At 54.5% G+C, this 14,961-nt stretch overlaps 5 protein-coding genes across 5 annotated transcripts; 2 read left to right on the forward strand and 3 right to left on the reverse strand.

Moving 5' to 3' along the window:
* Positions 1-302: 302 nt before the first annotated feature.
* Positions 303-1,857, reverse strand: BDV59DRAFT_84662 (arginase). The gene is made up of 3 exons (XM_073697184.1): positions 1,456-1,857; positions 760-1,343; positions 303-699 (listed from the first exon to the last, which is right to left on the reverse strand). Exons 1-3 carry the CDS (start codon positions 1,540-1,542, stop codon positions 396-398), a joined length of 975 nt encoding a protein of 324 aa, XP_073551858.1. The 5' UTR covers positions 1,543-1,857; the 3' UTR covers positions 303-395.
* A 188-nt stretch (positions 1,858-2,045) lies between these two features.
* On the reverse strand, positions 2,046-4,196 carry BDV59DRAFT_169795 (glutamyl-tRNA(Gln) amidotransferase subunit PET112). The gene is made up of 4 exons (XM_073688313.1): positions 3,813-4,196; positions 3,681-3,757; positions 3,491-3,632; positions 2,046-3,428 (listed from the first exon to the last, which is right to left on the reverse strand). Exons 1-4 carry the CDS (start codon positions 4,135-4,137, stop codon positions 2,173-2,175), a joined length of 1,800 nt encoding a protein of 599 aa, XP_073551859.1. The 5' UTR covers positions 4,138-4,196; the 3' UTR covers positions 2,046-2,172.
* A 1,349-nt stretch (positions 4,197-5,545) lies between these two features.
* Positions 5,546-7,531, forward strand: BDV59DRAFT_84758 (uncharacterized protein). Its single transcript, XM_073697186.1, has 4 exons — positions 5,546-6,432; positions 6,541-6,893; positions 6,993-7,353; positions 7,408-7,531. The coding sequence occupies exons 1-4, from the start codon at positions 5,762-5,764 to the stop codon at positions 7,448-7,450; spliced, it is 1,428 nt and encodes a 475-aa protein (XP_073551860.1). The 5' UTR covers positions 5,546-5,761; the 3' UTR covers positions 7,451-7,531.
* A 709-nt stretch (positions 7,532-8,240) lies between these two features.
* Positions 8,241-10,912, reverse strand: BDV59DRAFT_198525 (uncharacterized protein; the record flags this gene model as incomplete). Its single annotated transcript, XM_073693171.1, has 2 exons — positions 8,241-10,620; positions 10,689-10,912. The coding sequence occupies 2 exons, from the start codon at positions 10,910-10,912 to the stop codon at positions 8,241-8,243; spliced, it is 2,604 nt and encodes an 867-aa protein (XP_073551861.1).
* Positions 10,913-11,459: 547 nt separating this feature from the next.
* Positions 11,460-14,955, forward strand: BDV59DRAFT_169799 (uncharacterized protein). The gene is made up of 2 exons (XM_073688314.1): positions 11,460-11,599; positions 11,672-14,955. The coding sequence occupies exons 1-2, from the start codon at positions 11,513-11,515 to the stop codon at positions 14,945-14,947; spliced, it is 3,363 nt and encodes a 1,120-aa protein (XP_073551862.1). The 5' UTR covers positions 11,460-11,512; the 3' UTR covers positions 14,948-14,955.
* The last annotated feature ends 6 nt before the right edge of the window (positions 14,956-14,961 follow it).

A 14,961-nucleotide genomic window follows, 5' to 3' on the forward strand; every position in this document is an offset into this window, starting at 1 on the left:
CCCTCTGGAGTAGAATGGAGAAATAGACGTGGAATGCTGTCAGACCATGCAGAGAATAGAATGATGGGTCATTTGGACGTGGATGGGGCTGCTGGGTTGGGGAGAAATGAGGTGGCAGGCAGGAAATTGCGGTGGCAGGAAATCCGTGCCCTAACTTGGATAACGTTGTCCCCGATCCTCGGACCAAAACAAAGATATATTCTCTTGTAGAGTTAATTTGGTGGTTCTATTTAAAGAAAAGCATGCGACATCAAGCTTTTGTAATCTATTTGGTGGTATGGGAACTCGATTGAAGAACTTGAGGAAAGACACTGCTGAGATTGTAATCACCATCGTCGCATCACAGACTGGATATCATACAGGAGTCGCCTCCGGCCATCTAATCTATAGCGGAATCACAGGAGAGTGTCACCCAATGCCGAACGCACCAACGAACAGCCCGTGCGGATGGTCTCTGACGCTCCCATCTCCTCCAAGTTCGGGTTGACTTCGACCAAATCCATCGCCACCAGGTTTCCGGTCTCATGCACACATTCGCAGATGAAATCTCCCTCGCGAAGCGTCAGACCACCCCGCACGGGGGTACCGGTGCTGGGTGCCCACAGCGGGTCCAGCGCGTCAACATCGAACGAGAGGTGGATGGGGGTATCGTTTCCAATATGGGCCAAGGCCATCTCGACGACGCGGCCAATGCCATAACTGTTCGAGCCAGAGTTAGCCCGTCTACCTGATCGCCGCTCAAGAACAACCAGCCCTTACCGGTCAATATCATGCATGCTGAAGGCTTTAATACCGTGCTCCCGCAAGAGTTGCTTCTCGCCACGGTCGACATCCCGCAGACCGATATATACGAGCTTGTTCACGTTCACGGTGTGGTCGTCCTGCAGCCAGCCGAAGATATCCTTTTTCTCCTCACGGGCCAGCCGAGTCAAGAAAGCCATGGGCATGCCGTGGATGTTCCCACTGGGGCTCATCTCGGGGATGTTGATGTCCGCATGGGCGTCGACCCAGATGACGGCCAGTTCGCGGCCCAGACGCTCGCGGGTGGCCTTTGCGGAGCCGGAAATGGTGCCAATGGCGATGGAATGGTCGCCACCGAGGGTGAGGACGAACTTGCCCTCCCTGGCATGGCTGTAGACCTGCGAGCTCAGGGCCTCTGTGACGGCACTCACGGTGCGGGGTTTCTTCATTCCACGGTGATCGGGGTCTGTTGCAGGGATCTGCTTTTCGTAGTAGTGGACGGTGTCGTCGTAGTGTAGGTCGTAACCGAGGTCGTCGCGCAGTTGATCGAGAAGACCGGCTTGGATCAAGGCGAGAGGCGCGGCTTCAACGCCGGTTTTGCACTGGACGATTGTTCTTTGTCAACACACTGTGTACGGGGGGATATTGAAAGGGTCCTGATTGCGAACTGGACCGACCCTAAGGGATCGACAGGTTCCGCAGCGAGTGACGTACCTGACCGCCGTTGAACCCGACAGCCACCACGCCCAACTGGTTGGGGTTGGAGAGGAACCGTTGTTTGATGGTGGAAGGTTGAGTCATGGTGTGGGAGAATGGGGGAGAGAGAGAGAGAGAGAGTAAGAAGAGGAGAGAGGGAGAGAAAAGAAATGAAGGTTCTTCTATAGTTGGAAAGAAAGAACCGGAAACGAAAGGGTGGAGTTCCCAAAACGGACTAGTCAGCGATCAAGATAAGATCAAGTGGAGATTCATCAACACAGTCAAAGACAGCTTCTTCACTTCTTCTTCGCCTTTTCACAAACAGTCGATCGAATATCCACGAGAGAGAACGTTCTGCTGAGAAGACTTCACTGGATACACCCCCCTTTATAACCCCGTCCTCCCAACGCTCCTCGTGGGGCCTTCTTCTGGTCCATCGCTAAGACCTGCTTTTAGGGATCAGGCCTTTCCCCTAAGTACAGGTCGAGGAGAGATGCCCGCCCGCCCGACGCCATCCCACTCCACCGTGAGTTTCCATTAGCAATCGCTTCCGATAGGAAGGAATGTGCTTAGGTACGTTCGAGAAGACTGCCTCATGACTCGAAATTCCCTTGGTGCGTGAAACGTTGGGTATCATTGGTGCTATGCCGCTATCTAGATCTACTCCGTACATCCATGCCAGGCACCACATCTCCAGGCTCTATCGTACATGAACTACCACCACATTTCAGTTGCCTATTGGGCCTCTAGAATAAGCTCCCGCAAAATCGCATCCGCCTTCGGAGCTTCTACACGACCCTTCTCTCCCATGCGCATCATCTGTCCAACAAACCAGCCGAGCTTCCCTAGCTGGTTCTTACTGCGAATCTGCTCCACCATCTGGGGATTCTGACTGATCGCTGCCTCGGCCAGGGCGACGTATTCCTCCCGCGAGAGAGGTCGGAGCAACAGGTTTTCTTCCTCCAATAGCTGCGGAATAGGCCGTTGGTCACCGTCAAACACCATAGCCAGTACTTGCTTGGCCGTGGGGCCCGTGATTCGCTTCCGTTGAACCTGGTCGACAATCTGGGCGAGAGACGGAGCGGGCACCCGCTGAGGATCCCACTGCAAATCTGCTTTGGTCAACAGGCCTCCCAGCTCATGAAGGACCCAATTGGCCGCCATGCGCGGAAGACCCCCACGAGTCTTGGAATCTTGATCCTGTTGCAGATTGCGCAGGATATCCACCACATCTTGGTAATATTCCAGGCGGGCTCCATCCTCCAGCTCAATGAGTGGCTTTGCGTCCTCCACCGGTAGCCCGTACTCTTTGCTCCGAAGCATGCCAATCAAATCGTCCGACCGCGTGGGCAGCGTGTTCACCAGCTCTTTCACAAGATCCTCGCCAATTATAAGCGGGGGCAGATCTGGGTCGGGCATATACCGGTAGTCCACCTCGCCTTCTTTGCCTCGAAGTTTCCGGGTTTCGGTACTGCCAATTGTCCAGCCACGTGTCTCGCCCTCCACAACCCCGCCATTCTCCAGCACAGCAATCTGACGGTTTTTCTCGGCGATGATGGCATCCTCCACGGCCTTGAAGCTGCTTAGGTTCTTGATCTCTGTGCGTTGACCGAGACCACTAATTCCGCCGTATTGATGCGTGCCGGCGGTTTCGCCGCGCTGGCGCACCGAGACGTTGACGTCAGCTCTGAGGCCTCCCAACTCCATCCCGGTCGTGACTGCACTGCAGGACTGGAGAATCGCTTGGATTTTGCGAACGCAAGCAGCTGCTGTGGCGGGGGTGTGGATCTCGGGCATGGTGATGATCTCGACTAGAGGATGCGATACGCGGTTGAAGTCGAGCAATTGAGTTGATGGAGGGTATTCCTGGGATTTTGCCGTGTCTTGTTCCAGCTGGATCTGTTTGATGCCGATGCGGACCTTGTCTCCATCCTCGGGCGCGATCCCATCGTAGCCAAACAAATCAACGTAGCCGTTTCGCGCAAAGGGTTCTGTCGGTTGGTTAACCGTCTGTTGTTTGAAGCAGGAAAGGTGAGGCGGATCTGCGGGTTACCATAGTACTGCGTGATCTGATATCCGGCTGGCTGATCCTGGTAGAAGTAATGTTTGCGGTCGAAGCGGCTGATGGGTTGGATGTCGCAGTTAAGGGCAATTGCAGCACGCAAGGCGGGGAGGAGGGTGGGGATTTGGAATTCCTGAGCATGTTAGCTCTCCAAGACTGGATATGGATACCGTCGACGTACGGGTTGACTCCCGGGGAAAGCGAGATCAAACAGAGCGACGTTCGAGTTGGGAAGGTCGACGGAGGCAGTAGAAGCTCCTGGTTGAGACTAGTATTAGGGATGGAATTTCTTAGAGGCATGAGGAGGACTTACGCGAAAATAGCTTTGCTTCGGTGTTGAGTTGCGCATGGATCTCGATGCCGACGGTCAGTTCCCATTTCTGTCGTGAAGCTTCCTCGGCCGCTCTTCTCTCCCGTTTATGCGCTTTTAGTCCTTTGGCGCCCTGTTTGAGTTGTTTCCGAAGAGGAACGCGATCGTCGGAGGACTCGGTTGCCGACGTCTGGACATATCGTACCGCATGGCGGGCGGTGGATAGTCGTGCAGGATGGGGGTGGAGGAAAGGCCGAGGGGATTTACACGGGACGTAGGCGAGCGAGCGGGCAGCTCGCGGGAATGGATGCAGGCATGGCCGGAGCATGTGGAGGGTGAACGAGAGGGACAGAGGGAGAGTCAATTGAGAGGGAGCTGGTGGTGGTGATGTCGGAGTTTGGATGACTGCGGGCATTACATACAGTACCGGCAGTATCAGGCGGTAATCGCTCTCACCGCTGGATTGAGTTTGGATGCATCACCGGTCATCTCGCTCGTCGCGGTCATTTGATGCAGCTTGCACGCATTAAACACAGGATCATGGGAGGGACTACAATCTCTATGCAAGTCATACGGTGTCTCCAGGGTCGCTGTCGTCACTCTATTGGTGGGGAATGCGCTCCTGGTTGATTCACGTTTCTTCCTGGGCCAACTATCCCCAAGATATAGATCCAGGATACTGCAAGAATGAGGAACTGGTATTGGACAATAATACAAATCAGAAATCATAGCACGGAAGTTCTGTGAATGCCATTTCGACTGCATTACAGTGTCTAGAGGGAACGTGTATATCCCGATGATCGTCTCCCTCCAACTTCCTCGGGAATATACAAGAATGAGAGAGAGAAACCCGACGTCGCTCCCGGTGCAAGGGCTTCACTCTTCGATATCTCCCTGCCTGCAGACTCGGCATTTCGCAGAAAACGCGCCAGCGACTAAGAGAACGGCTCCCAAGACGGGTTCTAAGCGGTGCCCCCCACATACTATGCAGGATCGACAGCGAGTCACCGCCAGCCAGCGCATCATGTCAAATAGTCATATTAATGCGATCCGGATGCCACCTAGTTTCGATGTCCTTCCACGATAGTTCATGTTCCTGGGGATTCCGGCACTCCGGCCCACCGTGGGAGTCTCTTGACCCCCAAGTTCCCCCGAATTTTCTTCTTCTCATAATCTATACGGCGTATCGCCACCCTCGGACATACGAGGCTGACTTCACCCCCAACCAACCAACCGACCAACCAGCTAAAAATAAAATATAATTTTCTTAAAAAAGAAAGGAAACCTTACGAAAGGATCACCCGCCCGACAGGGGACCGCATCATAGTCTCCCTCCATCCCTTCGTGATCAGACGGTGATCTGTAACCCTTGGCGCTTCAGCAGCGAATTGAACCCCTCCACCACCAACCAAAGGGAAATCCCAGCCTGATATCGGGGCATCTGATTTGACTTCGTTCTCAAGCTGATACTTGGGGTCCGTCTCAGCTGCTTCCCGGTGTTTGGGGCGGATTCCTTGCATTATCCTTCTTGCATCTCTTTTGTCCTGCGCGATGATAAAGAAAGAGACGTGACCCGCTCAGCCCTTGATTTACTTCTTATCCATCGTCAACCAAGCAGTCGATCGATCTCCCGTCCATCCACATTCTACAAAAGTCACCGTCTAGCGCATCACAGGAATCCCACTTCTCCGCCTGACACAATAACATTCTGTCCTACATTCCGGTGAAATCCAGTTTCCAACCCGTCCCGAGCGGCGGCCCTTCCCTCTCCCTTGATATGCCTCCATTCCAGACCCCTCCAAACAAACGAACCATCACGTCGCCCGTCCTCTTTCTTTCCCCATGTCCCCGTCCGTCTTCCGGATATGGGCATGGCCTAAACGTTAAGGATCTTCAAGTCATATCTCCAGTCTGAAACGGCCCTTGTTTCCTAACATCCACCCGTGAGCACCATGCCTCTATCCAGTCGCTCCAAGAAGTCGCGCAAAGATGGCGCTGATAGGGCCCCTACGGTGTCCGTTCTCTCCATGAATTCCCATTCCACTTCGAAATCTTCGCAGTCCTCAGTGGGGAAGTCGAAGAACGAGGCCCTCCCCCTCCAGCCGGCCATGTCAAAGAGCAACGTTATTGCGGGGGGCAAAACCCCGAAATCGCAAGCTGCTCTAGATCCTAAGGCCAAAAGAAATACCGACCTGGAGCGGAAGACCCCAAATGTATTCGAATATCTGGACGACGACGACGATGACGACGGCTCCTCGGAATCTTCTGACATATCGTCCGAGGAAGACAACGGACCCCATCCGGCTCCTACCACTTCGACGCAATCCAAGGCACCGGCATACTCTGCTCCAGAGCGAACAGCTGGCTCGTCTACCAATGCAGAAAGCGGCCGCAGTCGAGCTTCGTCGATATGGTCCAAGAACTCCCTGGATTCCCACCCACTCTCGACGACCGAGACCTCTCCCTCGTCCGCGCCGTCGCAACTCGCCAGGAGCACCACCACTCGGAAGGCTTCCATGGATACCTCCTACGGCACCGTAGGATCTCTGGTTTCAGGATCTCTGCTGTCAACCTCGAGCCATCCTCGCAAGCAGAGTCTGGATTTTACTACCATGCCTGAGGCGTACTACCCCCCTCCTCGTTATCCCAATTCTTTCCCTAGGCCTCCTCTCCCCCCATCCCCCCCACGAAGTCCCGAGGATGATCTCCATGTCCCTAACAGGAAACCCAGACGGAAATCCAGGTCCTCCCATGTCCCCTCCGGATACGGCCTCCTTGCCTGGCGCCTGAGCTCCTCAACAACCGACACCAAGGAACCGCAGCTGCCGCCTCTCTACCGCCGGTTCGAGGACCTTAACCACCGCGTACTCCTCCATCTCCAGGATGAAATCGCCCAGATGGAAGAGGACCTGCGCGTCCTGGATGACTACGAGGAAATGCACCGCGTAGCCACCGCAGAGCAGGAAGGCTCAAAGAAGATGCCCGCCTCGCGACGCATGGACGTACAGGCGCAGGTGTACTCGTCCCTCCACTACCGACGAGAAGAAGTCATGGGCCAGCTGACCCATAAAATCGAGCGATACAGTGAGTGCACACGCATTTGCAATTGCCCTTCCATTTCCCACAACCCCTAACCCATTCGCCCCCCCGCATCAGACAACGCCCTCAGCGCATACAGTAAAGTCCTTCAAACCCTCCCCAGCGCTGCCGACCAGGATGTCGCAACGTACCGCACCTGGATGAGAAAACACACCCCCATCATTGCGGCAGAAACCCGCTTTCTCGACCACCCGAAGGACCTCGTCTCGCTCACGCCGCCGCCTCCTGCTGCCCCGCCCATGATCACCCCCGTCTACTCGGCGATCATCATCGCCTCGGCCGCCATCATTCTCCCGTTGCTGGCCTTCAGCATGATTTCCGAGTTCTCCGGCCGCATCCTTCTGGTGGCGATTGTCGGCGGCGCCGCCTCAGCCATTGCGTCGAACTATTCGCCGGCCGCCGAAGGACTGGTCGGGTCTCAGGACGGATGGCGATGTGCCTCACTGTAAGGAGTACCCTTACCTCCTGCCGCGAGCGCTGTATTCTAACGGAAGTGCAGGTATTTTGGTTTCATGGCCGTGGCCGCCATGTTTATTCCTTGAGCTCCCTGCCTAGCACGGCGGTTGCTCCTCTACCTTATTTGATGACGTGACGAATTTTATTTGGGCCTGTTACCGACTACGCGCACCGTAAACACTCCACCTTTCTTTCGCGCCCTTGGAACAAGCAGGCGCAGGAGGTATCCATTGGCGTTAACAGCGGGCATGGATTGGGCCGGAAAGCAAAAAGATGGATGGAATGGGTGTTATGCGTCTGCTGGAATCAACTTCTGTTTATTGATTCTACCTGTTGTTTCTCTGTTCCTGCTGCACAGGTGCCTGTATCATGAAAGGCTGTATACTACCTACCTACCCTCAGTGACCTTGTCCTTAGTCTAATATCCGGAGGTTCCTTGGTTATGCCTTCACTACACCTTCGTTCTGGACCCTACTCATGAGAAGATTGTAATTGGTACAGAGTAGCATTTCTAGGGATACTCCACCCACCAAACACAGACAAACCAAACCTGTCTTGGAATCAATCCACGCCGTTCGCTGAATATCCCATCCTAAGATGGTGAACTGAGATCTTTGAAAGCAAGCATAAAACAAGAGGCCAATAGAATACCTTCGACATAAAGAATAAAGAGAATAATTATATGGATAAGAGAAGCCCAAATTTGGATCCGGCTTTCCTCCATTTTCCTCTAGCCCAGATAAAGACGAGAAAAAGTACATTGGATAGAAAGTAAGCGACACAAAACACCTGACATTGATCAAACCAAACCTTTCTAGAATATAGATAGAAAGAGCCAACCGTTTCATCCCATCAAAATGAAATCAAGAGACTTGCTCATGCGCCCATTGGAGTCCCGTTCTGCCTGCTACTAGGTGTAACACTCCGGTCTTGGGAACTAGCTTGTTCTGTCGCAGGTTGAGGTGTAGAACCCTGCTGAGCCGCTAGCTGCAGCTCTCGTTTATTCCGTTCCATCAGCACGGCCTGCTCTGCGGCACTGCGCGCATAGATCGTGGCGGCCGCAGAGTTAGAATAGGACCCGGCTGGCGTAGGCGCTTGATTGGAGGGGAAGTTTCCATATGGCGGGGGCTGCTGTTGCTGCTGTTGCGGCATGTATCGTTGCTGGGGATTGGCTGATCCCGGTGTCATATACGGCGTTCGCGGAGCAGCGTAAGATGCTGGTTTCTGGGGAGAGGCGCTTCTGCCAGCTGCGTACGCGGGATTGAACCCAGCCTGCCCAGTTCGTGGCGTGTATGGCTGTGGGGAGGCTTGAGCAGATGGCGCTCCTTGTTGAGCGGCATAGGGATTATACCCGTTTTGCCCGGCCCGTTGGAATTGCGCTTGATTGTATGGAGTAGGCTGTGTGTATCCTGGAAGGTAGCCCGGGCGTTGCGAAGGCGTGGATGGGGGGCGACCGCCCGAGTAATGTTGGGCGTGTCCCGGAGTGTACGATGTAGGTCCAGACATCGACGGTTGTCTCCCGCTATAGTAGGGAGTCTGAACGCCGCCGCCTTGTGGCTGCTGAACCCGCGCGTTCTGAGCATATGCTCGCTGGTTGTACCCAGTCGTGTAGCCTCCAGAACGGGAGGGTGTCCGGTTCGCCGTCCCGGCCATGGGGGCCATGGCTGCTGCGCGTTCTTGTTGGAGCGTAAAATCATCCTTCTCCATCGTTCCCTGATAGTCAGGGCTGTCGATGACGACTTTCTGGCTAATATTCAACTCATCCAACTGGTCACCATTCAGTTTTGCGACGGCATATGGCGGCAAGTTGGAGACCAGAGCAGCTAAGCTGGATCTCAGAGTTTCGTAGACACCCATCTCGGACTCAGATGGAGCATTTGAGGCCTTTGGACCAGGGCTTGTCTTTTCCTGGCGCTCAGTAGTCTGACTACTGCCCGGGGTTGGAGGTTCAAGGTTGCGGATTCTTTGATACGAGCTGAGAGTCTCCAGCAGATCTGAAATGTCACGCAATAGGTCCTCCAGACCTTGTTCACTCTCTTCCTTCTCTTGCTCTTCCTTTGGTGCCTCAGTATGAGAGATGTTATCCGCAAAGTCATTTGGATTGAAGTTTTTCACCATTTCTTCCAGAGTACTCTCATCGAGCTCACCAATGTTACCAGGTCGCTCTGAAGACGCGCTCTCAACTTCATATGGCAGCGATACCAACGTATGGAGACGCCGTGCCCCCCGCCTGCTCCACCACACCAGATCCTTTGAATCTTCTTGGACAATTGCCCCTGAACTGTCGAATGAGGGCGCGAAAGACGAATACACACCCTGCAAAACAGATGCATCATCGTCGACCCATGAAGAGGGGTCCTCTTCAAATCGATCCTGGCCATGTTGTTGTGATTGCTGTTGCTTCTGGCGACGATTCCAGTAAGAAGGGGAAGACGTAACGCCGCCATACTGGAGCCATTGCCCCGAAGGCAGAGGCGCCAGGCAGTAGTTATTCCGATCTCCTAGGAAAGCCTTGTAGTTCGTGATCGCTTCAAAGTTGTCAAGCCACCCATTGAAGGCCCGAGATGAAGACCTAGCCTTGCGCGGGGGTTCCAGCTGAGGCAAGTTTGGCCGAGGAGCGAACACTTCGCCGAAAGTCCTCTTTGTTTCCTTTGACTTGGCCTCTGGGTTGTAAGGGGTTGCCTTGGTAGTTGTGATCCCATTGGGCAAGCCGACTTCTCGGAGGGGGGCTTGGACTTCCACGTACTTCTCCGTGGATGGGTCGTCGGAGGACAAAGGAACCTTAACGGATTTTTGGAGACTGGAGTACAGGTGTTTTGGGTTGGCGGGATTTCCAAACAGAGTCAAGACCATGTTCTCGTTCCGAGTCTCGACGTTGGGGGTGGCAGATTCCGCAGGGGCTTCCGTATCGTCCTCTGACGTCTCCGCTTTGATGGTCGACGGGCTCACCTGGGCCTGACGAACAAGGCTGTTCAAGACCTTCTTGAACGCAGCTATGCGATTCACTGTTTCTGTCAGGGCCGACCCATCGGCCTCGGTACCGGCAGCCAGTGTCTTATTTCGCTCGATCACAGTCGCAGAGGCTCTTTCGATGTCGCTGAGGAACTCCGACAGAGAATTGTATCGATCCGAAGCAACCCGTAATTGAATACTCGTAAATTCTTCTCTATCACCCGCTATTTTTGCGCGTTTCGAACGAGGTTTCGCGGGAGAACTCGGCAACATGCAGGACAGGAGATGGAGTTCGGTGTCATTTCTGAGATCAGTTAGCCTCATGCTGAGTATGCGCAGGTCGGATCGCGGAAGGCGACCGAGGATACTTACTTGCTCAGAATATCGACAAGATTACGCAGATTCTCCTGAAGTTTCACCTTCTCCTGCGCTTGCGATGAGGCGGTACTGGCCTCTTGAGACGCCTTGTCTTCATGGCTCGATACGCGCTTGCGCTTGCCGGGTGTAGCCAAAGCAGGGGGATCGGGGGTGGCGGTGTTGAGTTCGCCGTTTGTGGCCGACATCGAGGCCGTTGCTCCGTTATCGTCTGCACTCATTGTCGGAGTCGCGCCGGGAGCTGCAGGGTTTCGTTCGACGCGAGTGACCAAGGGTAATTGGTCACGATCGGTCCGCGCGGGTCGTTCTGAGACTGCGAGGACGCGATCGAGTGATCGAAATCAGAGTAGAAATTGACGAAGCGTCAGTCGAACGACCGGGGAGGCGGCACTTGAAAGCACAGGGGGATGGGGTGCGTGTGTTCGTTGATCTCCGAAGCGGATGCGCCAATCTAGCGAGGATGGACCAGGGAGGAAAATCACAACGGGGAGGAAGAATCCAGTCGCTCCCAGCGAGAGTGAATTGATAGCCAACAAGAGCAGACCATGCGTAGAGAACACACACGAGGGGAGAAACCCGTAGAGGGGAATGATGAGGCTGGGAAATCGAGTTCACTGCGGGTGGGAAGACACGACGAAAGAGGGAGAGCCGCAGGTTGTTCCTTCATTGCGCGCCGAACCCGTGACGATCCATCACGTGACCCATCTTTTTCTCGCATCTCCATCGCCGCCTATACTGCGTTCACTCACTTCCTCCCCTTCAGCGTCCCTTCTCGGCATCCTCCCTGCACCCCATCGGTTCGGAGGAAACGATCTTCATGGATGTCATCGGTCTTGAATCATGTCCCGAGCCGCTCGAGGGTCTCTCTGAGAGCGGCGCATTTGCTTAGCAGCCGTTCATGGCTCCAGGTACCGTCCTGAATTCCAGCTCACTGGGAGTGCCTTGCACCATACTAATGGAGTCGATTCCTTGAACCACAGGAACATCAAGGCGATAGTCCGATACGTCCCATCAATCTCCCCTTATGCTCAAATCCTCCACACAATGCCTTTCGCCCTCTCCGGTCTCGACCTGTCAGTACGGTCAGTGGTCCGGTTTCTGCTCAATCCACCTTCCATAACGATCAGCCTCACGGATCGCTCCGGGACGATGCAATTTCATTCAGTGAGAACCACTGTGAGCCAGGACGTCGCTCAGGACTAAATCACTCTCCTGTTCCTTCAAGAGCAACGCCCGACTATTCGAACGAAATGGCATGCACGTCACCTCGTTATTCCCCACATCCATCTGAACGTGAGACCTCCGAGGCAATCCCATTGCCCTCCTCGGAAAATGCCAAATTTCGCCGAAAACTCTGTAAACGGCTTCGAGGACAATTCACAACGGAAGTGCACAACCCTCGGAGGGCATCAAAGCGATTGCCAGGAACCTTTTCACCAACCCCTACCGAGTACCTTATCGACACCCTTCAAAATGTCTTGCGCCGACCTGACGATACCGAGAATCGCAATTGGCTGCACACCGCGAGAAACACAAGCGACCATCTTATGTCGCCCTTGACCAGGAAACAGAGGATCGCTTTCAAGATCCACCATCGAATGTCTTTACAACGAATCGTGGCGGATTATATCTATCTTGTGGATCGGATTTTAGAGCGCTCGAGGAGAGAGGGTTCGTCCTTGCGGGCGGAGTCAGACCTGAACCTTGCCTTGCGCAAGGTTTTCGTTACTAGGGAGCACCGCAAATATCTACGAGCGCGACACTACAAGGTTGCTGATGTGGTTGCCTGGTCTTGGATCTTGAGGAGTGAGACTCCATACAAGGCAATCCTACGAATCTTAATCCTCGAGGCCGAGAAGACCAAGAACAGAAAGCACTCTACCCACCTCGTCATCCCGCCATTCATTCCCCTTCTTCTTCTACGACAGAGCCTCGACTCCAAGGCTTTCAGATTACTCTTAATCTATTCTCTAAACCTTATGAGCGGCCAGCGCAATCCGTCCCTGGCCCAGACGATTCATGAGGACTCGGATGATGCTGTTTTTGAAGGTGTGCGTTTGTCTGGAAAGCCCAAGCCCTTGCTTGATCCGAACACGTGTGCCACGCTCGCTATCCGCCTCCTTTATCATGCACGCCAGCTGTGGCCGGAAGCGCAACTGCCTATTGCCCGCGCTTATTCGTTCTACCTATCGACTCTTGAATCAGATGGAAGTGGCGTGGCACTGAGCAACCCCCAGGTGATGGCGAGGACTTCCAATATACTCCTTCGGCTACTCTCCCTGCCGTGCAAAAGTGGCCCGTTTACCTCGGCCCCCATCCAGCAGGAAGCGCAATTCGAGCTCCTTAAAGCAATGGCAAGGAGCCGCCCTGTTTTGCCTGTCACGAGGCAGGGCTATCAGGGAATTATAGCAGTGCAGCTGGCCCACAGGAAGACTTTTGATGAGCGGCAATTTGCGGAACTGAAGGCGCCATCCTGGCCTCCGTGGAAAGAAGACAAACTCGGCATCGACTCCCAGCGGGGCATCGACGGCATGAAGAGTCGCGCCATGCGGGTGATGTCGCAGATGAAAGAGGCCGGATATGCGCATAGTCGCTGGGAAGAAGTTTCGAGCATCCTGGCTGGCTGGGATACAGACCGAAGCCCTACGATTCAGACTCGTACTTTGTCTCGACATCCAGGACTTTTACGTGGCCGTACGGGGAACCACTCCCATCACACAATATGGGAGGCCCGGATTCGGGCCACGAGGACGGTGCGAGAAGCCTGGGCGTGCTTCCTTGCCTATCAAGACCAAGGCTTGCCTCCGCGCGGCGCTATCTATGCTGCAATGGCAGAAAAGTTAGTATATCGACACAAAGCGACCAAATGCAACTTCGACAACGGAAGCCCTGCATTGCCGGGCGATGGTCCCGAGGTATTCCCAGAACCTTCCTCCGCACGAGACCTGATTTACGTACCTACCGAGCCGCCGACCCTGGATGAGCTGCTCGGGAAGATGCTCTCCGAAGGGATCCGGCCTGGTGGAAGATTTCTCGCGCTTCTTATACGGTCGGCTCCTACACTAGACGCTGGCCTGCATTACCTTAGCTGCAGCGATTTGCCCAATGAACAGGCGAATGCTCTGTGCTCTCCTTGGACGGGGAGCGCCGTTTCCAGCGCCTCCGACCAGAGCGCCCTGGACGAAATCCCCGATTACTTCTTCTCATCTTTTATCTCCTTCTTATGTAGATTTTCCGACTCGAACGAGGCAGTGATGCGATATGGTGGTAACACTGCCGAGGCCTTTCCCATTGCCATGAATAGCCACTTGGAGGAGACGCAACCAGGAGCTCTAGGATTGGGGCGGAATGAGCATCCAAACACATTGGTTCATGCAGTTCAGCTTCTCAAGGCGAGGCGTTCTCGGTCTCCCCAACCTTGGGTTCACTTGCTATTTGCGTTGAAACGGGTACGCATCACCACTCAGCCCCGACGTCTAGCGCCCAGCACACAACTGGTGTTGGCATGGTATGAAATCATGGAGGTCACTAGTTGGATGAAGCTGCGTGGAATTGATCTGGGGCTGCAGGGGTTCCAGGCCCTTTGCAAGGGCTTTTCAAGAGCCGTTGTTGCTGGCGTGAAGGATGCCGATGCTTCCGAAGAGGGTCTAGGACTAGTCAGTCAGGCAAAGCAGCGAGGCGATTTGTCCCATGTTGACTTACACGGGCTGCGTGTTGAGGACATGGTCAACGGGGGCCTCAGCACGCTGAAACAAGAGTTTGACCAGCTTGTCTTCCCCGACTCGAAAACGTCGTCACTGTCTGCGCATACTCTGTCTTCGATTCAGAGTAAGACCGACGGCCAAGTCAGTCTGCCGCCGCTGTACCGCATTCCGTCGCCTGCCGTGCTACATGCATTTGTCCGGTCACTGGGGCTGGCCGAGGACTATGATGGCCTATTGAGTCTGCTCCGGTGGATGAGCCAGTATGCAGGGTCATTGAAGGAGGCGTCCGATGAACGTATGAACGGGGAGCGGATCATGCGACGAACGTTGGTCGCAGTCCGCGCGTTCCTCGAGGGTTGTTGGAGCCAACCGGCCTCACAGCGGAGCGAAGTCAGATATCTGAGTACGACGCCTGGCGAAACGTCCGATGAAACGGCTTTCACGGACCCCAATCTGCAAGAAGCGTACGACATCATCACTGCGACGGGTGTTTGGGGGCCATGGCCAAGTGACGAGGAGGTGCAGGAGTATCTAGCCGTTCACTGGGGATAAACGTTGTTGTATTA

Source organism: Aspergillus ambiguus, assembly GCF_047715705.1.
Source record: "Aspergillus ambiguus strain CBS 117.58 unplaced genomic scaffold BDV59scaffold_3, whole genome shotgun sequence".
Taxonomy (NCBI): domain Eukaryota; kingdom Fungi; phylum Ascomycota; class Eurotiomycetes; order Eurotiales; family Aspergillaceae; genus Aspergillus; species Aspergillus ambiguus.

Excerpts from the sequence above, each read along its gene's own strand:
- BDV59DRAFT_84662 (XM_073697184.1), bottom strand. The coding sequence starts at position 1,542 with ATGACTCAACCTTCCACCATCAAACAACGGTTCCTCTCCAACCCCAAC. Across the intron at positions 1,344-1,455 it reads TCGGGTTCAACGGCGGTCAG|TGCAAAACCGGCGTTGAAGC; the intron begins GTACGTCACTCG and ends ACAATCGTCCAG. Across the intron at positions 700-759 it reads AGCATGCATGATATTGACCG|TTATGGCATTGGCCGCGTCG; the intron begins GTAAGGGCTGGT and ends TGGCTCGAACAG.
- BDV59DRAFT_169795 (XM_073688313.1), bottom strand. The coding sequence starts at position 4,137 with ATGCTCCGGCCATGCCTGCATCCATTCCCGCGAGCTGCCCGCTCGCTC. Across the intron at positions 3,758-3,812 it reads CGAAGCAAAGCTATTTTCGC|GAGCTTCTACTGCCTCCGTC; the intron begins GTAAGTCCTCCT and ends AGTCTCAACCAG. Across the intron at positions 3,429-3,490 it reads TCAGATCACGCAGTACTATG|AACCCTTTGCGCGAAACGGC; the intron begins GTAACCCGCAGA and ends ACCAACCGACAG.
- BDV59DRAFT_84758 (XM_073697186.1), top strand. The coding sequence starts at position 5,762 with ATGCCTCTATCCAGTCGCTCCAAGAAGTCGCGCAAAGATGGCGCTGAT. Across the intron at positions 6,894-6,992 it reads CCATAAAATCGAGCGATACA|TCCTTCAAACCCTCCCCAGC; the intron begins GTGAGTGCACAC and ends CATACAGTAAAG. Across the intron at positions 7,354-7,407 it reads GGATGGCGATGTGCCTCACT|GTATTTTGGTTTCATGGCCG; the intron begins GTAAGGAGTACC and ends ACGGAAGTGCAG.
- BDV59DRAFT_169799 (XM_073688314.1), top strand. The coding sequence starts at position 11,513 with ATGTCATCGGTCTTGAATCATGTCCCGAGCCGCTCGAGGGTCTCTCTG. Across the intron at positions 11,600-11,671 it reads GCAGCCGTTCATGGCTCCAG|GAACATCAAGGCGATAGTCC; the intron begins GTACCGTCCTGA and ends CTTGAACCACAG.